Source organism: Monodelphis domestica, chromosome 2 (genome assembly GCF_027887165.1).
Source record: "Monodelphis domestica isolate mMonDom1 chromosome 2, mMonDom1.pri, whole genome shotgun sequence".
In the NCBI taxonomy this organism is placed as follows: Eukaryota; Metazoa; Chordata; class Mammalia; order Didelphimorphia; family Didelphidae; genus Monodelphis; species Monodelphis domestica.
In genome coordinates this window covers 160,767,007-160,789,544 of record NC_077228.1, presented here as the reverse complement: position 1 = coordinate 160,789,544, position 22,538 = coordinate 160,767,007, and the positions used below count along the sequence as shown (strand labels likewise).

Genomic DNA, 22,538 nt, shown 5'->3' with positions numbered 1-22,538 from the left:
CCACTTCAAGCTTCACAAAGCACTTTATATATATATATATATATATATATATATATAGGCTTATTTGATCTTCACAACAGCCTTTTGAGGGACTACTGCTGGCATTACTGCTAATTGTATTTATATAGCTCTTATTTTGTGCCAGGCACTTTACAAATATTGTCATTTGATTATTTTCCCCATTTTATAGAGAAGGGAACTGACACTTACTCAGATAAGTTACATAGCTACTATTAGAGGCAAGACTTAAATCTAGGTTTTCCATCTTGCAGAGTTGTAAAGGATTTCACAGTAGCCCACCATGATTTCTACCACTAATGCCCTCCAGCTTGCTTCCAGGCAGCTGGATTTAGGCTGAGGAAGGCCTAGTTTCAAATCCTACCTCTATCATTTATTATTATATGATCTTTAGCAAGTCACTTAACCCCTCAGCTTCAGTTTCATCTTTAAATGGTGGTAATAAATACATGTATAACCCAAGGGAATTGCTTGTCAGCTCCAGGAGGGGGAAGAGAAGAGGGGAGGGAGAGAACGTGAATCATGTAACTATGGGAAAATGCTTTAAAATAAATTAATTAAATTTTTTTTTTAATTGTGCTAATACCTCTAGGGCCCATCTTACAAGGTTGCTGTACTGATCAATGGAATACTGATGTAAAATGGGGATAGCTAAGTGGTTCAGTGGATAGAACATCAGGCCTAGAATCAGGAAGACCTGTGTTTGAATTTAACCTCAGACACTAGCTGTATGACCCTGGGCAAATCATTTAACCCTGTTTGCCTCAGCTTCCTCATCTATAAAATAAGCTGTAGAAGGAAATTGCAAACTCCTACAGTATCTTTGCCAAGAAAACTTCAAATGGGGTCACAAAAAATCCCACATAACAACAACAAATGTAAAAGAGTTTTGTAAATATTAAAGAGCTATATCCCTGTGAGCTGGTGTCATTCTTATTCTGCCTTAGAATCCAGAGCTTTTTAACTACTCTGAAACCCCTACGAAGAAATGAGCAAGGTATTCCAGATGTGGTAAAAGAACCAGTGTGGATGAGTCTACTTTATTTAGAGAATTATCAGGATTTGGAGGTGGTGTAGGCTTGCTTAGAAGGCAGATGTGATAGTGTCAAGAGGAGTGTATTTGCCCCCAGAAGACTTGGATTTGATTCCAAGCTCTGCCACTTTATTAACAAGAGTGAGTTTGGAAAGGCCCTTGGCTTTTATAAGCCTCAATTTCCTTTTCTATAAAATGGGGATAATAAGGTATGTGTCTACCTCACAGGCTTCTTGTAGGGATCAAATGAGTTTCTAATCCTCAGTTTATTCATCTGTAAAATGGGTTTAATATTTGTGTTTACCTTACAGAGTCTGGAAAGGATCAAATAAGAGAATATGGATGTAGTCATATGTGATGCTCTATAGAAATATCAGTTGTTTATTAATATTATCACCATCATCGGCGTTGTTAGCCTGGTGCTCTGCCCAAACTCTGAATGCCTGGCATTGGCGTAGACATGGGGGAAATGACATTGTAAATTCAGCGGCAATCGGTCAGCGTGACCTAAGGAGTGTGCTCCTGTAGTCCTCCCAGCCGCTTCACTTCATCCTTTCACTTGGCATCTTCTGATCGAGTCTGTCAGGATCTCCTTGGCCAGCGGCGTGAGAAAGGGCCCGCCCAAGCGTTCCTAGATTGCAAGGGGGTGTGGCGAACCTTGTGAGGAGCGCGAGAAAAATCCTCCTAGCTTGTACTGCGCAGCCGCCAAATTCAATCCCAAACTTTCCGCGCGCTTCTTTCTGTTCTCCAGCCTTTGGACCTCGGTTTAGTCCCCCTAGTGGCGCCCGGGTCGAATAGATAGTCGGCCCTGAGCTCAAAGCCCTCTCGGAAACAGCAGGGGACGCTGTAGGGAACTGTTTCAAGGAGGGGAACCTGGAGAAGGGAGGAGGAAGTGAACTTTGAAAAGGGCAGGCTTACTTTCGGGATGCATTTAGTGTATCAGCTGCTATAGGCACAGTTCGGGGTGGGGTACAGATTCAGGAGATGGGGAGTAGGTAGTAGGCATGATGTATCCTTAGGCCTCAGAAAATGGGGAAAGTGAGTGTTGAGGTGGGGGATAGAGAACACGGGGAGGGTGTGTGTGTGTAATATTTTTAGAGAAGTGCTTGGACGAGCACGTGTTCTGGCCCACGAAACGGAGATGCTAGTGCTTATTGGACGAAGACTACCGAGTTAGAATTTAGTCCGAAATTGAGTGGAAAAGATGGGATGAGTGTAGGGAATGAGGTGACCTGGGGGCGGGGACACAAGGCAAAGTAGAGTAGAATGCTGAGTGGGGGTATCACTAGAATGGTCGCATAGCTCAGATTCTGGGGGCCGTGGGGATTGAGGACATTGTGTTGTAAGGCCCGAGTGACGCTTGGGACTGGGGCCGGGCATTGATTGCAGGGGTGGAGTTTAGAAGGCGAGGTCGAGGAGAGAGAGAGAAAAAGGGGATCCCCTTGGGAAAGCTACGCGGTGTGGGGTCGCTTGGGTCTTAGATAAGGAAGGATGACATAGCAGAAAGTCGGCACTGTTATCAAGAGCAGGCAAGGCAGGCGGCAGGCGGCGGCGGGCGGCGACGGGCGGGGCCGGAGGAGCAGCGCACCGGCCCTCCAGCACCGGAGAGCCTCAGTTGCCAATCGCCTCCGCCTTTCTCTCTTAGTCCAGGCTCAGAGCCTGCAGCGCGGCTCGGCGCCTGGGACCAGGGGGCAGAAGTGGAGTGGGGAACCCGGCCCCTTTGCAAAAAAAATAAACAACGAAGTGGGCGCTGGTGACGCTAGCTGCTTTGCCGGGGGTGGGAGGCGGGTGGCCCAGGTCCGCATGGCGAGCTTCCCCGGCCGTGGCGGCGGCGGCGTACCCCCGCTGCTGCTGCTGCTGCTGCAGAGGCGGCAAACGCGCGGCTGCTCCTCAGTGTGGGCTCTGGCCGCGGCCCGTTCACCGCTGCCCGGGCGCTCGCGCAGCTGTAGCAGCGGCCCTAGCGCCGCCTCTGGGCCGCTGCCGCCCTCCCCCGGGCAGGCAGCACGGCTTGCACGGCTGCTGGGGTTCCGCGTCGGGGACCCCAGCAATCGCAGGTGTGGGGCGACCTTCGGCACTGACGCCGGAGACAGGCCGGCTCGGCGAGTCACTACTACTCGGGTCCGGAGCGAGGATTCGGCGACTGTCGCGGCGGGAAGTGGCGGCGGCGTCCGAGATGATTCACTCCAGCACCCTCCAGCCGTCGGAGGCTCCGAAGCTTTGAGGCTCATGGGTTTGGCGTATCCCGAGCGCTGGAGGTTAACAGGTAGGGAGTCCCTCCTCTCCCTGGTCTGCTCGCCCTTGACACTTACTCCACCGCCAGCCTCCCTGTGGCCCCAGTACTCTTGACTTCAGTCTAAGGCCAACTGGGCAGCTGGGCCGTGCTTGCCCTGGCCACAGTGACCATTGAGTGACCACGATCAGATTTGTCACAGCCCCTCCACCCAGACTGAGTTGTGCACAACTTAAAAAAAAAATTTTTTTTTAATTAAGAGAAAGAGTAGGATGAGGCAGGGAGGAGCATGGGATTTTGAACCAGAAAACCTACCTGGTTTTGAATCCCTCTGCTGCTGCTTAGCCTGACCTGTATGTCCATGGGCTTCCCTATTCTGAGCCTCAGTTTCCTCATCAGTTAAAGACAAAACCATCCCAGAGTGGTGAAGTAGAAAGAGTGTTGGATTTGGTCGAGAGGAACAAAGTTAAAATTCTTGTTGCCACTTAATATTTTTGTGACTCCGGCAAATCAATTCGATTCCACCGCTCTAGACTTCAATTTGTTCATCTTACAGTGGATGGGATGGATCTCTGAGGTTTCTTTCAATTCTAAATTCACCCTAGTACTCTCTGCTTTGGTGTCTTCAAGTGAGGAGACAAATTATTGTTTCTGTATATGAAGTTTGGGGCTTCACAAGCTTGCAAGGGCAGAGAGAGAATACTCAACAGATCCGTTTGACTAATTGTTTTTATCAGTCATTCAATTCACAATTCAGCCAACATCTCCATCTAGTTTGTTGACTCTAGTCATATAGAGCATCTATACATCGATACAGCTGGATTGCTTAGCTAGGAACTTGGTTAATCTGTTTTGATCGTGGCTACTTTTTCAAGCAGATTGAATTTTCAGTCAATCAACAAGCATTTCCTAAGACTTGAAATCTCTGTCAAGCACAGTGCAGCTCTAGAGATACAGAGAAAGAAACACAAAAACATCCCCTACCCTCAAGAAGTTTATTTAATATGAGAGAGATTACATGCAAATAGTATATTCGTCATAGATACAGAATGAGGGGAAGGCACAAGGAAGACCCATAGAAGATGGTGTTTGAGCTGACTTTTTTGTTGTGTGTTTTTTTAAACCCTTGTCTTCTGTCTAAGAATTGGAAAAGAGTAAGGGCTAGGCAATTCAGGTTAAATGACTTGCTTAGAATCTCACAGGTAGGAAGTTTCTGAGGCCAGATTTGAACCCAGGTCCTCATTTCAGGCCACTATTTACTGAGCCACCTTGCTGTCCTCTAACTGAGTCTTAAAAGAAGTCAGTATTGTCAAGAGATGGAGGAGGAAGGCCTATACAAGTATAGGGGACAGCTGATGAAAAGATATGGAGATGGGACAACCTCATATATGAGGGAACAGCAAGTAAGTCATGGATTCCATGGTCTAGAAAGGCAAGAAAGTGGTAGGTTTTAAATAGCATGATGTGCCAAACAGACTTTATATGTGACACTGGAAGCAATAGAAAGCACTAGTTTATTGAGGAGAGAAACTATGTGGTCATCATCAGCTCTGTCCTTTTAGGAAAATCACTTTGACAATCTTCTGAAGTATGGATTCCAGTAGGAAGAAATTTGAAGCAGTGACACTAAATAGAAGGCACTGAAAGCCAAGAGTTGAAGATTTAGGGACAGGAGAGAAAGGGATGTGTGTGTGTATATATATATATATATATACACACACACACACATATATATGTGCACATATATACAATAGATGTTTTGAAAGTAGAAACAATGAGACTTACAAACAGTTTGGATAGGTGAGGTGATGGTGCTCTCTCCATTTATTAGGGAAGTTCAGAAGAAGGGAAGATTCCGGAGAAAGAGAATGAGCTCTGTTTTATACATGTTGCATTGGATATACCTACAAATTATCCAGTTCAAAATGTCTGATAGGCAGTTGGTAATGCAGGACCAGTACTTAGAAGAGAGATTTGTTATTGTTTGGCCATTTTTCAGTCATATCTGACTCTTTGTGACCCTCTTTGGGATTTTTGTGGCAAAGATATTGGAATGGTTTGCCATTTCCTTCTCCAGCTCATTTTACAGAAGAGGAAACTGTGGCAAACAAGGTTAAGTGACTTGCTCAGAGTCACACATCTATTAAGTGACTGGGGCAGGATTTGAACTCATGAAGACGAGGCTTTCTGATTCTAAGCACAGTGCTTTAGCCACTGTGTCACCTATCCACTCCCAGAAGAGAAAATAGGGCTAGATATAGAGACCTGGGAATTATCTTCATAGAGATATTAATCGAGGCAATGGGAGCTGATTTGATCACCAAGGTAGATAGTATATAGTGAAAAGATCTCAGCTTTCAGATATTTATAAACTAGCTTTAGCTATGCATATGCTCCTATTCTTATATATATTTTACAGAATTTGCTCAAGGAAAATTTGTGAATCATGCAATTATTTTTTTTCTCAGTATTTCCCATCTGTGAAATGAAGGGTGAGGGTATTGGTCTAGATGACTTCTGAAGTCCCTTCTAGTTCTTAATTTAGGATCCTATGAAATTATTGAGAGGTACAATGGATAGAGAACTCCCTTCAAAACCAGGACTGCTTTTTTGACGTATTGTCCACATGCATAGATTAGCACATCAGTGCTAATCTAAGTCAACTCTTTAGGTTGCATTAGCAGAAGAAAATTCTTCATCCTTTCTTAGCCAGTAAAATCACATCTAGTTGCCATCTCTATTCCTAGAAAAAATGCTAATTTTAAGAATATCAGTTATAAGAAAGACACCTTTCTTTTAAATTACTTTAAAGGTTTTAGAGATTCCTCAAAAGACCTTCTGCCATTTTGTTGAGAATCTTGAAGAAGTAAAAGATTATGGAAGACTACCTCTTCAAATGTGGTATTTTATTAAACATAGCAATATATTTATGTAGCATTTTAAGCATTTAAGCATTGGGTAGCATTTATTGAGTATTATTATTACTCATTTTGCAGATGACAGAACAAATTCAGATAGGTTCATAGAATTATGGAATGTTCATATTGAAAGGGATCCCAGAAATCATCTAATTCAAACTCTTCAATCTATAAAAGATGGAAATGAGAGTTATTTTTATGGAGAGATTAAAACTGTGACTCTGATTTAAAATCCATTGTTTTCCCTACCCATATTATTTGTTCTTGTTTACATGACCAATAAGTGTTTAGATTTCAAATGCCCAACTGTCAATCAATAAACATTTATTAAGTAACTACTAAGCATCAGGCATTGTGATAAGCACTAGGGATACAAAAAGGAGCAAAGATAGTCCCTGCCTTCAAGGCCTAATGGCATATTGGATAAAGTTCTATCTTGAAGCTGTGTTCAAGGCTTCCCTTGGACATCTGCTAACTGTGGAGTCATGAAGAAGTTATCCTCACTGGGCCTCAGTTTCCTCATCTGTAAAATCAGGGAGCTAAACTAGATGACTGAAGTCTCTTCTGATTTTCAATCTGTATTCCTGTGGCTTCCTGACCTTTTCACAATTCTGAGAATAAATTATAGAAGCTTTCCCTAAGAGTATTTATATTTACATGCATATATATTTTGCCCAATAGTGTTTTTTTTAGAGTTTCTGTCTTAGTAGCTGTAGCAGTCCAGCCCATAGGTATTATAAAGAGACAAGGTTTGTGAATGGGCACATGGCCATTCTGCGCATGGCAATGAACTCTTTCCCAGTGTGGCTGAACTTAGGGCGCAAAACCCTGCTTCCTTTTGTCTCACTCACCTGAGGATAAAAACCCCACCTTCACCATGTCGTGATTTGCAATTATCCAATGGCAATACACTATGTAACTCATCTATATGTATTGAGGCATCATGTAACTTATCAATATGTATTGAGTTCATTTGCGTATCAAAGACAATAAATTGGCCAGCTCCTCCTCTTCTTCCTCTTCTCTCTCTCTCTCTTTCTTCTTCTCCTTCTTGGAAGAGCTACAGGTTTGCTATCACCACCTTTCTCTCTCCTCTCTATCTTTACCTGAGGCCTGGCCTTTGACCAGGTGTCTCTCTCTTTCTTTTCCAATGCTAATACCTAGCATTCTCTAATTCTATTAGTCTCTATTCATTCTCCCAGCTGAGCTATATCATCCTTGACCAGTGTAGTGTTAAACGGGATCTCTGGGCAGAAAATAGCCTTCCAGTAACGTCCATTGATCAGAGTATGGCTGCAGCTCCCAAATATTAATAATATTTGATTACTGACTCATTATTGACATCTCAAAAGCTTGGCTCCTTCACACCCTTCGTGGGATCCAGAACTTCTATCCCTTTTCTATTTTCCTACCATAAAGCTTCTCGCTGGCGGGAGGCTTTAGTAGCTTCCTCAGTCTTCTTTTCCTCATCCTAAATGAGGGACAGTGATATCTGCTTTATCTATAATATTGTTATGAGATTCAAATGTATTTGGAAGCACTTTGTCAAGTATGAAGTGCTTGACAACTATATGGCATTATCTTTGCTGCTATTATTGATTTAGATTATTTAAATATAAGATCTAGGTTTGGTGGTGGTAATATACTACCTTTTTAAAGAGGGATACTCAAGGAAGTTCTGTGTGGATTTTTAGTCATCTGAGTCAAAAAGATTTTTTTCTTTTCTCTTTTTTTAAAGAAAAATTTGACCTCTTCTACCAGATCATCTTACTAATCTTACTAATACCTCTAATCTTCCTTTTTCTCCTCCTCCAAGTGCATACATTTATACTCACCCTTGCTGGTACTATAAAGCTAATGACAGTCTTAAAATAAATCAGTTCATATGCCTCCTTTTCCTGTAAAATAGGAAATTTGTGTTCCTCAAATTAAAGTCAGTATATCAGGCAGGGGATTTGGATTTTCCATTGAGAATGTGGTTGATTTTTGTAGTAATCAAACATTGGAAACTAAGGGACTGTCCTATTGAGGAATGACAAAAAAAATTGTGATGCATGAATATAAGAAAATATCATTGTGCTATAAGAAATGATGAAATGAATAGTTTCAGAGGAAACTGGAAAGACATTTGTGAGTTGATACAGATCAATGTGAGGAAAAGCAACAGGACAATTTATATAATAACTTTACAGAGAAAAACAACTTAGAAAAGCTTTTGGACCAATCAATTAAATGATAAATTGCAAGCCCAGAAAAATAAAAAGGAATCATGCCACTCAAACTTTGACTGAGAAGTTATGATGCAGAAAGATATGTACATGTCTAATGCGGGGATTTGTTTTGCTGAATTATGTACTTATGTATTTGAGATTTTTAAAATTTGCTTGAATTTAGTTGATAATAGTAAGATCAATGGATTAATAATGATAAAATAGTTGTTTGAAAGAATATATACAATAATAAATGCAAAGTACACAAAATTTTTAAAAAAGGAATTAACCAGAAGCTTTTTCATAACATTATTAGGATAAAGTTCATTAAAGTCGAAATGGTTCATTGCATCATGGGATACATTCATACTGATTAAGGTCTTGGCAGTGTAAGTCTAGAATGAAATAGGGATCATTAGCCATCAGTCATGTTTTAAATTACTCATAAGAGAACTACCATCCTTAAAAGACCAACTTATATAATGATTAATTCCATACCAACCCTTCAAAGGTTGAACTTAAAAAGTAGTTGTTATTTCTGTGGTGTAGGGAGGAGAGGGTTGGACTCAGACACTTCCTAGCTGTGTGACTCTGGAGAAGGCACTTAACCTCAACTGCCTATCCCTTACTGCTTTTCTGCCTTGGAACCAATATGCAGTACTGATTTTGAGACAGAAGGTAAGGGTTGAAAAACAATTTTAAAAAATCTCTTGGTAAAACTTAAACCTCAAATAAACTTTTATAAGATAAATAATTTATTTCTTTTTGAAAGAATCTAACAGCACAGTTAGGTGACAGTGCATAGAAAGCCAGACCTGGAGACAGGAGGTCCTGCGTTCAAATGTGACCTTAGATATTTTCTAACACTGTGACCCTGGGCAAGTCACTTAACTCCATCTGCCTAGCCTTTGCTGCCCTTCTGCCTTGTATCCCTTCTAGGACAAAAGGTAAGGGTTAAAAATTTGTTTTAAATGAAAAGAACCTAGCATTGGAAATGCTTATAGATGTATGCAAAAATGGTTTTTAGAATTAATTGTAATTCTCCTTCTAAGAAAAAACTTATAAATATCTTGTAACTTTAACTTCTACCACTGCTCCACTTTTTCCTTTTCCTAAGAATTTGCAGCAGTTTTCTTCTTATGGTTAGTTAGAATGTTGCTCTTTAGCTTTCTGTACTTGATAGTTCATTATCTCACCAACCAAAAGGTGACTTGAGATTCCAGATGCTGGCTGCCTGGCTCTAGGGTGGGACAACTGGGATAAGAAAGAACTACTTAATGTGTTCTTGCTATCTAACTGATAGGAGGGACCACTAAAAGCTTTATCATTCAGCCACATTTAAAAAAACAAAACAATTTTTACCTTCTGTCTTATAATCAATACTGTATATTAATTCCTTGGCAGACAAGTGGTAAGAGGTAGGCAATTGGGGGTAGGGGATGGGAGGGGGGTTAAATGACTATCCTAGAGTCACAAAGCCAGGAAGTGTCTGAGGTGGGATTTTAACCCAGGACTTCCCATCTCTTTGCCTGGCTCTTAATCAACTGAGCCACTTACTCTTTACACTGTAGAATTTATGTAAAATGTTCTATTTAATAATTTCCCAAGTATGTTTGTAGTCTGTAAATACTGATAATGCTATGAAGGATTCTTTTTAGGGTTTTCCTTCAATGTCCTCCATGCAAATCCAGATTCCCCCAGACTTTTAGTGATAAATCACTTAGTACCTCTTGTTTTAATTTAAGGCATCTTTTGAGGACTACCAAATGCCTTTTAGATTCCTGATTAAAAAAAAAATTGTATGGATCTAGGTTGGGACTATTTTTATCAACTTTATATGCATTCGTTGGCCCCTTTTGAAGTTATTTTATTAAGAATGAATGTGGTATTACTGAAGTTCAAAAAAATCTAGTGATAGAACTCAGGAATACCATATTAGGAAGGGAGGAAGAAATACACAGGAGTCAATAGAATAATAAAAAAGAGAACCTTCAATGTGGGAAATGATAGGTTGTCAATCTGGGAACTTAAGTTTCATTCTTAGTCTCTGAAATGCGCCAGGGACATCATCCTATTAATGAACCATAACTTCATAACATTTTATCTTTCTCTTTTGGTAAACGGGATCCTTTCTTTTGACTCTTTGGAATTCATGGTCTGGCAAAATATCAGGAAAGCAAAGTAAGAGGAATTTTAAAACACTTTTAGGATTGAAAGAATTATAACTAATTAAGGGCAAAAGTTGCTAAATTAAGATTAGGTAATATTGGTGACCTGTTGAGAATCTGAAATACAGAAAGAAAAGGAGGAAGTGAATGTAAATATTGTGGTATATAGTTAATATGGAAAGAAGCCATGGAATTTTATGAGAGATACCTCAAGTGATATACTTAAATTCAAACTTTAAGTAAGCCGGAGAGGTTTGTGCAAAGCAATTCATATTCATTTAATAAGATTTATTAAGTACCCACTCTGATTACTTTGTAATCTTATATATTTTGCTTTTAAAAATACTGTTCTGGGAAGAGTTCCATAGTTTTCACTGGATTGCCAAAGTGGCCCAGGACCCAAAAAAGATTAAGAACCCTTGCTTTAGAGTTACAGGACTTGGGTTCCAATTCAGACCTCTCACCAACCTAGGTAGCCTTGGGACAATCATCTTAACTTCTCTGGGTCTCAGCTTCTTCACCTCTAAAAGAAGTCTATTTATAAGGGCCCTTCTAACTTCAAATCTTTGAACTTATGGAAAACTAGGAGAAATGTTTAATCGGAATTTTTTCTGTTTACATTTGCTTTTTACTAAATGAGGCAAAATAAAAGAAAATAAGCTGATATCAGACATTTATTGAGAGAAGAGAGAGATCATAGCATAGTGAATAGAGTATTGTACTTGGAATCAGGAAGACCTAGGTTTGGAGCCTTCCTTGGGCATTGTTTAGATGTAGATGACCCTCTAAAACTGGGGCAGCTAGGTAACACAGTGGATAGAGCATTAGGCCTGGAGTTGCTAGAATCTATATTCAAATCTGGCTTCAGACACTTTCTAGTGTTTTGACTTAAATCTAAATAACTGGTCGCCAGGGATGATTCCAAAATAATAAAATACCCAAGTCAGCTGGGAATTATGGAGATTTTAATTAATATAGAGAGAAGGAATTAACAGAGAGAGAGAGAGAGAGAGAGAGAGAGAGAGAGAGAGAGAGAGAGAGAGAGAGAGAGAGAACTGAACTGAGTTCCGAACTGAATGGCCTCAACTGACTTTTTTAGCCTCCTTTTAAAGAAATTTTCTCTTATGTCACCTCCCCCAAATTTTCACATCTACCAATCACAGTAGACGATTTTTTCCAGGACTGCCCATTCTTAGTTCTCACCACTCTTTAGTTCTCACCTTCTCTGGTTAGATTATATCTTCTGAGGTACTTCTTTGTTAAGCTTACATTTTGTGAGTTACTTGACCTTTTTGTGATTAATTTAACCTTTATAGGTATTTAACACCCTTTTGTATTAGATCTAAAAATAGACAGCTTAAAGTTCTAGCTTCACTATAAGGTATGAGTTAAGTACTTTCATTGTTCAATCAGGAGTTTACAACTTTATCTTCTCCTAAAGTATGTCTAATTAGGGTGGAGTAATTTTAAAAGTTCCCAATATATTCCTGATTCTGTTAGACCAAGTATCTCCATTGTCACAATAAGGAAATAGCTAAATCAAATCTTCTAAAGTACAGTCTGAGGAGTTTTTAAAATCCACAGTAGGTTGTAGATTGATAATGTGAAGATGGAGGAAAATACCACATCAAAGAAGTCATTGATCCATGACTATATTGAATGAGTAAAAGCACAGCTTCTGGGATTTGTCCCAAGGCTCCACACAGATCCAATTCATCTCCTGCACCTTTATTTTATCAGGGTCATACCAAGACAAAATGTGTTTATAATTGCAATCTAGAGATAATTGGGTCAAAAAATTCTGGACTTGGAGTCATGAGAGATCTGGCGTTTTAAATCCTATCTCTGACTTTTTGTAGTAAGGTAACCTGTAAAAGTTACTTATTCATTCTCATACTCAATTTTGTCATTTTTAAAATGCAATATTTATCTCATAAAATTGTTGGTCAAGTAGAAAGGACTTTACCGACTTATGATGATAATCATTTTCATCTTAAATCCTTCAAAGAAACATTTACATGTTTTGATGTAATATATTCAATAATATAACAAAGTGTTGTAGAAAGTTTCCATGGAAGAAATTATCTTTAATTAATCAGAATACCATCACACACACTTCTTTTTTTTTTTTAAACCCTTACCTTCCGTCTTGGAGTCAATACTGTGTATTGGTAAGGGCTAGGCAATGGGGGTCAAGTGACTTGCCCAGGGTCACACAGCTAGGAAGTGGCTGAGGCCAGATTTGAACCTAGGACCTCCCGTCTCTAGGCCTGGTTCTCAATCCACTGAGCTACCCAGCTGCCCCCACACACACTTCTTAATTCAACTTAATATTTATTAAACTCCTCCTATGGGCAAGGAAAGCACCACTTAAAAAAATACAAAGTGAGTTAGGGTCTTTATTCTTTCTATTTCTAGGTCAATGTCAATTTTCATTTTAACTTAGGATTTGGAGACATACTCCAAACTTTGGAACAAGGCTTGATGGACTTCTTGTCTAGTTCTATAACATCCATTGGGTCCTATGATGGCCACCCACCGAGGCCATTATACTCTCATATTCAGAATTTTACAGGTCATGTAGTTATTCTTCTGTCTTCTGATTTAGGTACAATGAATCACTTAAACCTGAGATCATAGAGCCAGAACCCAATCCCCTGTGACATATCTGTAGTTCAAGGTGCTGGATTATCTTTTAAAAGGTCCATATTTCTCCAGAGTTCCTTTACTTACTTTTTTAGACATCTCTACTAAACAACCATTTGGTAAAGAAAGCTTATGATGATTACATAAATATGATACCTTAAACTGAAATATTAGCTAGTCACAATACAAAGTGGTGTTAGGGGGTGAGTTAGGAACAATTATTGCTTACAAAATGTTTGGAAACCCTATATGAAAGTCCTGAAAGGAGCTCTGTGTCAGAACTAGAATCTAGCCATTGAAACAGCCTTCACTCATAGAGTTGTTATTCTCTGTTGGTTCTTTAAGATTTTTTTTTCTCCTGTAGTTAGTTATTTCCTCACTGTCCTGTCTGTGCTAATTTTTGCTTCTAGTTCAATAAGTGTCCTGAAAGTCTTAGTGTAGTTTTAAACTTATTAAAGCATTTGGGACACTTGAGAAACTGCGCTCACTGTGTTCCTTTGCCTCAAAGATATCCATTCATTATGTCTATTAAGTTGTTCCTATATGTAAGGCATCGTGCATGCATTTTGGTGGGTTTCAACCTATGATTTCGTTAGGTTCCAGCCTATGATTTTGTTGGCATAGGGACTTCTTCACTAGAGCAGATTAACAACTAGTCCATAATTTATGATATTAGAGAGTTACCTGGGTCACTGAGAGTTTATTGCCCATGGTCCACAGCTAATCTGTGTTAAGAGGCAGGACCTGAATCCATGTCTTGCTAAATCCAAGGCCAACCCTCTAGTTCCTATGCCATTTTGTTTCCCATGGTCAGGTGGTCCCTTATCACAAGTGAAGTAAATATTGGGGACCGATTTCTACTATTTATTTAATGTTAATTGCTTAACCAAAGTTTTCCACTGCGTTGGTTTCCATGGGCCATTAAGATTTATTCAAATTTGCAACTTAAGTATCACTTTGGCCTCTTCTCTCATAAAGTTTCACACTTTCTTTCACTGCTTAATAAAGTATGCTACAATATTTGTTAAATTGAGCCTCTTCATTCTACTTCCTTTGCCAAGACATTCAGGTTGCCCTAACTTCAGCTTAGCCATCATCACCATCTAAAATAAAACTGACTCTAAAGTCATAATTGCAAACTTCCTAGTTTCTTTCAACCAACAATCAATAAACATTTATTATGCTTGTTATGTATCAAGCACTATTCTAGGTTCTGAGACTACAAATATAAAGAATGAAGCAGTCCCTGCATCCAGTTTGTATAGCAGAGTATAAGGCTTGGGGAGAGAAGGGATTTATGTCCAGTGAGTTTGAAAAGATATGTTGGGACCAGGTTGTGAAACAGAGGACTTTTTGTTTCATTTTAGAAGACAGAGGAAGCCACTGGAGGTGACTGAGTAGGAAAATCAGATGGTCTGATCTACGTTTAAGGAAATTATTTGGGCAGCAATGTGGAAGATAACAGAATCATGAAGACCCATTAGAGGGTATTGCCATAATTTGGGGGAGAGATGTTGAGGCCTTGAAAGAGAGGGGATAGCTGTGTGAGTGAAAAGAAGAAGTTAGATGAGAGAGATGCTGTGGAAGTAGAAATGGCAAGATTTGGCAACTTATTGGATGTATGGAGTGAAAGAGACTAAGCATTTTCAGTTGAGTGCTGAAGTCCAAAGCCAAATTGTAAAGGGGTTAAAGAGTGAGTGAGAGTGGAAGTAGATGAAGGCAGAGTATAGACAGTTATCCCCCAAATAGTGGGTACCCCTTTCATCTCCAATTCTTGGCTCTTATGAAAAGAGCTGCTATAAGAATCTTTGTTTTAGTTTTAGTTTTTACTATTTCCTAGTGTAGAGAAAATGTTCCTATTAGGAAATGAGTCAGTGGAGGGTGGCAAGTAAGAGGGGCTCACCTTATTCATTGTACCATGGTCTGGATCTATGCTGGGTCAAGACAGTACACAAGGTGGATTTTCCCCAGCTGTCTGTTGGAGTCATTTTTAGAAGTGGCAGCAACCTAAATTTTGGGCAGAGAAACCAGCGTTCTAAAATGTCTGCTAATGAAGCTTTGATGGATTTCTCTATGTTTTCCTCTTTCTAGCTGCAGTTGGATTCCTGACTGTGTCCAGTGTTGTTACCATGTCGGCTCCCTTCTTCCTGGGGAAGATTATTGATGTCATTTATACATCCCCTACTGGGGACCACGTAAACAGCCTGACCCAGCTCTGCGTCTTTCTGAGTGGAGTGTTTTTGTGTGGTGCTGCTGCTAATGCAGTTCGTGTCTACCTCATGCAAACTTCAGGTAAAAACAACCATCCACAACCCCAAAGAAGTATTTCTCTCTAAAAATGCAGGCTTTGTCTTGGCCTTCACATTTCACCCAAAGGTTGGCAAGGTTGGCTTAGTGGAAAGAACACTGTCAAGTCAGACCCAGAGGCAAAAAACATGGCTTTCTATCTAGCTCTTCTAATTATGAGCTGTGTGACCTTGGCTAAGTCACTTAACCTGAACATCATTTTCCTTCCTCAGCTATACAATGAGGGTAGTCATAGTTATGCTACCTAATTCACTTGGCCATTGAGAAGAGGATCAGTTTAGTTCAATAAATATTTATCATATGCCAACTTTATGAAGCACTTTTCTAGGCATTGGGAATGCAAAAATTTCTGCCCTCAGAGAAGGAGAGAATGATAATAATTAGAGGGATAAAAAAAAAGGCCTGTATTCTCAAACGAGACAATGCAAATAAATAAGTTTATAAACTGTGGAGCTAATATAAATATTAGCCTTTAACTCCAACCTAGATTTATTTTTGACAATGTTTATTTTTAGCTTTTATAGGATAGTTATTTCCTTGTTTGCCAAGTCTCTCTGATCCTGCCCTACACCACATACACACACCTAACCTTACCCTGCTTTTAGACATGTTTAGAATTCGGAATTTGGAATTTAAAACACATCAAGTAATCTAAGCATTTCTATATAGAGTAAAACAGAAAAAAAGTGATCCTACAAGAAACTATGGCTTTCTATTACCTATATAACATGCTTTTCTTTTTTAAAGTATATAATAAATTCAACCTGTAACTTTTGAAGCTCACCTACTTGTCTGTTTCCTACTGTTCTTCTTTTTGTACTCTTGTATATTAAATTAAAAAATGCTTCAGTGATCCTTTTTTGGTGGAGCAGGAAACAGCATTATACCATGTCCCCTCTTCCTTTTCCCCTCTCCCAACTGAATAAACAGTAAAATAAAACCTTGTAACAAAGAGCTCATAGTTAAGGAAAAGAAATTTGACATTGGCTGTGTCTAAAAGTGTTGTACTGCACCTAGAAGGCTATTATTTTTTCTGTCAATAAGTGGGTACTGTTTTCTGGAATCATAATCACATTGTTAGTATTTTTAAGTTTTACAAAGTTTTTTTTTCCCTTTAAAATATTGTTATTATATACATTGCTTTTCCAGTTCTGTTTACTTCAATCTGCATTGATTTATATGAATCTTCCTGGGTTTCTCTAAAACTCTCCGTCATCATTCTTAGGGTACAATAATAATCCAAAATTTGGACATTCATTCCCTAATTGATAGGCATTTCTTGAGCCTCCTCCTGTAATAGAGAAGGCAACATTTGTCACCCATGTTTCCTCATATCTTCAGTAGGAAGAGGAAGAAAAGTTTCATTATTAGTTCTCCAACTTCAGAATTGGACATTGCAATTAAACTGAGTTCATCGCCTTAACTTTTGACCATACTGACCAAATTACATCCAGGAAATGTGATTATTTTGTATCAAGCACAATGTTCTCAAGTGTCCTTTCACCAGATATGAGTTTCCACTGACTTGTGGGAACAAATAGCCACATCCTAGTTATTTTCATGGATGGATAGTTTGAATGTAAGACTTTGAATAAAGAAGCTGGAATTCTTGGATTCTCCACATGAGCCAAGGATCACTTTCTCTTCCCTGTGTTTTTCATTTTCTGTTAGTAAAGTTTGAGCCAAGGATACAGGCCAGCTTCATGGACACATTCTGATTATTAAGGAGCTAGCTGCACTGATGGTGGTGTTATGGCAGAACACACACTTTCTGGATTAGAATCCATTCTTTGCATTCACCATTAAGGTCAGAGAACCCTTTACAAATAATCAGAGGTTGCTACCTAAAGGATGGCAATGTTAAAAAAAATGAAAGACTATTCAATAAAGAACCATGTTAAAATTTGAAAAAGCTAGTGAGAAATAAAAAAAAGATTTTTTCCCCCTAGAAACTTTGTCTATGGGACTACTACAGTGATTATGGGGCAGCTAGATGGTGCAGTAGATAGAGACTGGACCTGGAGTCAGAAAGACTCATTTTCCTGAGGTCAAATTTGGCCTCAGACACTTAATAGCTGTGTGACCCTAAGCAAATCACTTATTCCTGTTTGACTCAATTTCCTCATTTGTAAGATGAGCTGAGAAGAAAATGGCAAATCACTGGAGTATCCCTGCCAAGAAAATCCCAGTGGGGTCATGAAGGGTCAGACACAAATGAACAATAGGATCAAGTAGCACAAATAATTAATTGTATTGGCAAAGTGAATAAAATGCACTCTCTAGTACCTTCTTTTTCAGTTCATCCATTCAACAAATATCAATTAAATACCTTCTTATTATAAAACACTATCTAGGATTTGGAGCCAGGAATACAAAAATCAACATAGTCTTTGTCTCCTAAAATCTAGCCCAATGATGGCAAACCTTTTGGGTGAGGTTGGGTTTTGATGTCCTCAGGCCCACATGGAGAAGGGGAGGGGAGCAGCCTAGCCCCTCATCCCTCTGGCTCTGGCTTTCTAGTAACAAACTCTAGAGAACTCTGTGCTGGAGCCATGGCAGGTGTGCCCACAGAAAGGGCTCTGAGTGCCCCCTCTGGCATGTATTCCATAGGTTCACCACCATGGTTCTAATATATTGGGGCATCTGATATGTACATTTACCATTAGATTAACTTTTTTACATAGTTGGGAATATGTTTAAAGTTCCAAGGCTTCCTACATCCTAATGAACAATATATAAAAATTGCTAGAACTTTCAATTCTCCCATTTTTAATATACTATTTTTCTGTGTTTAGGGGAAATATTTTTTTAATTAATTTAAGCGTTTTTCTAAGGTTATATGATTCATGTTTTCTCCCTCCCTTCTTCTCTTCCCTCTCTTGAGCTGACAAGCAATTCCACTGGGTTATACACATATCACTCAATACCATTTTTCCATATTATTCATTTTTGTAATAGTGTAGTCTTTTAAAACCAAAACTTTAAATCCTATACCCATATAAACAAGTGATAAATATTATGTTTTTCTTCTGTGTTGCTACTCCCATAGTTCTTTCTCTCCATGTGGATAGCGTTCTTTCTCCTAAGTCCCTCAGAATTGTCCTGAATCATTGCATTGCTGCTAGTAGAGAAGTCCATTACATTCGATTGTGCCACAGTGTATCCAACTCTGTGTACAGTGTTCTCCTGGTTCTGCTCATTTCACTCCCCATCAATTCATGGAGGTCTTTCCAGTTTTTATAGAAATCAAGCAGTTTATCATTCCTTATAGCCCAATAGTATTCCATCACCATCATATATCACAATTTGTTCAGCCACTCCACAACAAGGGACAACCCTTTATTTTCCAATTTTTTGCCACCACAAAGAGCATGGCTATAAATGGTTTTGTGCAAACATTTTTTTTTTATTTCTTGGGGTTCAAACTTAGTAGTGGTATTGCTGGATCATAGGGCATGCATTCTCTGAAAGCCCTTTGAGTATAATTCCAAACTGCCTTCCAGAATGCTTGAATCAATTCACAACTCCACCAGCAATGCATTAGTTTCCCAATTTTGCCACCTCCCCTCTGACATTTATTATTTTCCTTTATATTGGCCAATCTGCTGGGCATCAGTTGTTGGCATTTCTCTAATCTGGAGAGATTTAGAGCACTTTTTTATTGTGATTATTGATAGTTTTGATTTCTTCATCTGAACACTGCCTATTCATATCCCTTGACCAGTTGTCAATTGGTGAATAGCTTGATTTCTTGTTCATTTGACTTAGTTTCTTATATATTTGAGAAATTAAACCTTTGTCAGAGAATTTTGTTATAAAAATTTTTCCCAACTTTTTGCTTCCCTTCTAAATTTTGACTATATTATTTTTGTTTGTATAAATTTTATATAATTTTTAATTTAATTTTTAAAATTTAATATAATCAAAATTATTCATTTTACATCTTGTAAGTATAATACTTTAAAATAGGGAATAAAAGAAGCAAGGGAGAGGTCAAAAAAAGAGATCTAGAAGAATTTGAGGAGCGGAGAGGCTTTTAAAATGTGTTTGGTGGATGGAGAGGGAAAAGGGAGAGGATCAGAAAAAAGTGTCACTGAAGAAGCAGCACCAGAACTGAGTCTTGAGGGAAGATGAAGGTTCAGAAAGGTGGAATTGAGCTATCATTCCACCATGCCTGTCATTCCAGGCATCATGGAATGATGGTTTGTACAAATACTTGGAGGCAAGAGATAGAATGTTGAGTTTAAGTAAACTGAAAGTTTGTCTGTAACAAAGAATTTTTGAGGGGAGTTATGTGAAATAACATATTGCAAGATAAGTTAGAACCCAATTATGTAAATATTTAGATGCTAAGCTAAGGGATTTTTATTATGAATAGAAATTTTTTCCTTCTTTTCTTCTTTCTTTCCTTTCTTTCCCTTTTTTGTTTCCCTTCTTCCTTTTTTTCTTCATTCTTTTCTTCTTTCTTTCCTTCTTCCGTCCCTCCCTCTCTCTTTCTTTCACTTATTTATTGGGGGGGTGGTATTTGCATTCTCAGCACCTCCCATAGTGCCTGGAACTTAATCAATGCTTTTTTAATTATAAAGATATTTTATTTTTCAATTACATGGAATAAATTTCCACATAAGTTTTCTGAAGTTATATGATCCAAATTGTCTCCCTTCCTCCCTTCCCTCCTGGAACTGGCAAGCAATTTGATCTAGGTTATATATGTATTGTCATGCAAAACATGTTTCCATATTGATCATTTCTATAAGAGAATAATAATATAAAACAAAAATTCCCCAAACAAAAACCAAATAAACTAAAGTGAAAAACCACATAATTTGAGCTGCATTCCTACTCCACCAGTCTGGAGGTGGATAGCATTCTTTGTCATAAGTCCCTCAGAATTGTCCTGGATCCTTATATTGCTGAGAGTAGCAAAGCCATTCAGTGTTGATCATTCCACAATATTTCAAGTACTGTGGACAATAGATTCTGCTTTTAATAAATGCTTATTAAATAAGAACCACTAATCAGGGCAGAGACATGATAACATATTCCCTAAGAATTTTATTCTGACATCTATGTGAAGGATGTTTTGGAGAGAAAAAAAGGAAACATATTAATTTGGAGGTTATTATAATCAGGAGAGAGATGTAGGCCTGGACTAGGGTCATGGCCATGTGAATGGAAAGAAGAGAAGCTGAGAGGCTAGAATTAACAGAATTTCACAAATGTTTTTCTGATGGAGAGGAAAGAGTCAAAGATGACTCCAAGATTATGAGCGTGGATGACTGATGAGGAAAGGGTAGTACCCTCAAGAGTATTAGGGAGAGCTAGAGAAAGTACAGATTTAAGTAGGGACGGTGACGAGTTCACTTTTAATCTTGTTAAATTTGAGGAGCTGATGGGATATTCAGTTTCTCATCAGGCAACCTGCTGTCCTAAAAACTTGGAGTGTACCTTCTAGGAGGGAAGGATAGCACTCCAAAACATAGCTATAATACCTATTATTACGTGTTCTATGCTTTCATTACAGAACAGTTCCATGGACAATTTTAATGCGAAACTCTTGACAAGCTTGGTTATGAGGCAGAAGGGAATGTTCTTTGGAGAATTAGCATTTGAATTAAGATTTCTAGGATGAATAAGGAATTCAAAGCATGAAGGACTCAAGAAGGAACAAGCTTGGGGAAAATGCTGGGCAAAGACAGAGGAAGGAGAGCCCTGTGGATTTTCTATCCGCCTAGCTACCCTATTTTAGAAAAGACCCTGAAAAGCTTGGAATATGCCATGAAAAATCCTTCTACAAAATTAGGATAATGAAGAAAATCAAAATTAGTTCTGTTTAATGTCTAATTAAAAGAACTTGATGACATTTAGCCTCAAGAAGAGAAAACTTAGAGGTAACATAGTTCCTTTCTTTAAATACTTGAAGGTTTTTAGATAAAAGAATGCTATTATTAATTTTGTCTAGATCTGGAAGGCAGGACCAATAATAATAATAGTTAGCCTTTATGTAGCATTTTAAGGTTTACAAAGTAATTTATGTTTATTATCTTATTTAGTCCTTCAACAATTCTAGGAGGGAAGTACTGTTATTATCCCCATTTTACATATGAGGAAACTCAGGCTGGAGGAGGTTATGTTAAGGGACTTATATACAGCTAGAAGTGTCTGAGATAGGACTTAACCTTGTCTTCCCAATTCCAAGTCCTTCACTCTATCCACTATTGCCATTTAGATTTCAGCTCATTCGTTTTTTCTCTTTTTTAACCACCTTCTTCTGTCTCAGAATCAGACTAAGCAGTTGGGATTAAGTGACTTGTCCAGGGTCACCTAGCTAGAAAATCTGAGGTCAGATTTAGACCCAGGCCTTTCTAACTCCAGTGCTGGTGCTCTCTCTGCTCTATTACCTAGCTGCTCCAATCTAAGTTCTTTCTTCAGCTCCTTAGAGCTGACCAAAAAAAAAAGAAATGAATTGGTTTGGAAGGTAATGCATTTTCTTTTGCTGGAGACACTTAAGGATGGATTTGACAGCTATCTGGGATATTGAAGTAAGGATTTATGTCTTAAGTACACATTGGATTGACCTAATGACCTCAAGGATCCTTTCCAGCTATAAGATTACATATAAAATTCTGCTCCACAAATGAGACTAAAAATCTTTTAATTCATCTTTTATTTATTTAAGCCATACATCCTTCTTTTAGCTTCCATACACTATTTTATTATTAAGAGACAAACAATGTTCCTTTCTAATAACCTAGCAAGTTTGATTTGGGGTCATTTTTTTTTCTCTTGATCTAGAATTTCTGGTGTATATGGAACTCTGAGTAAGGAAATTCCTTCTATGAGTGCATATCTATAACTGTTCTCCAACTTAGAGGCTCAGAGAGTTGCTTGGGAAACTCAGAGGTTATGACTTGCTCAGTGTCTTACAGCCAGTATCAGAGGTGGAACTTGAACCCAGTACTTTGGAGTCTACTTTAGGCACTCTGTGTCATACTGCTTCAGGGACAA

The 22,538-nt window shown here is 38.6% G+C and overlaps 1 protein-coding gene across 1 annotated transcript in view; it reads left to right on the top strand.

Annotated features, from left to right (window-relative positions):
• Positions 1-1,782: 1,782 nt before the first annotated feature.
• ABCB10 (ATP binding cassette subfamily B member 10) overlaps positions 1,783-22,538 on the top strand; it is a 51,102-nt gene continuing 30,346 nt past the window's right edge. Inside the window, exons 1-2 of the mRNA XM_001379070.4 lie at positions 1,783-3,314; positions 15,315-15,515. Coding sequence (XP_001379107.2) covers positions 2,855-3,314; positions 15,315-15,515 — 661 coding nt within the window. The 5' untranslated portion in view covers positions 1,783-2,854. The remainder of the gene's footprint in view (positions 3,315-15,314; positions 15,516-22,538) is intronic.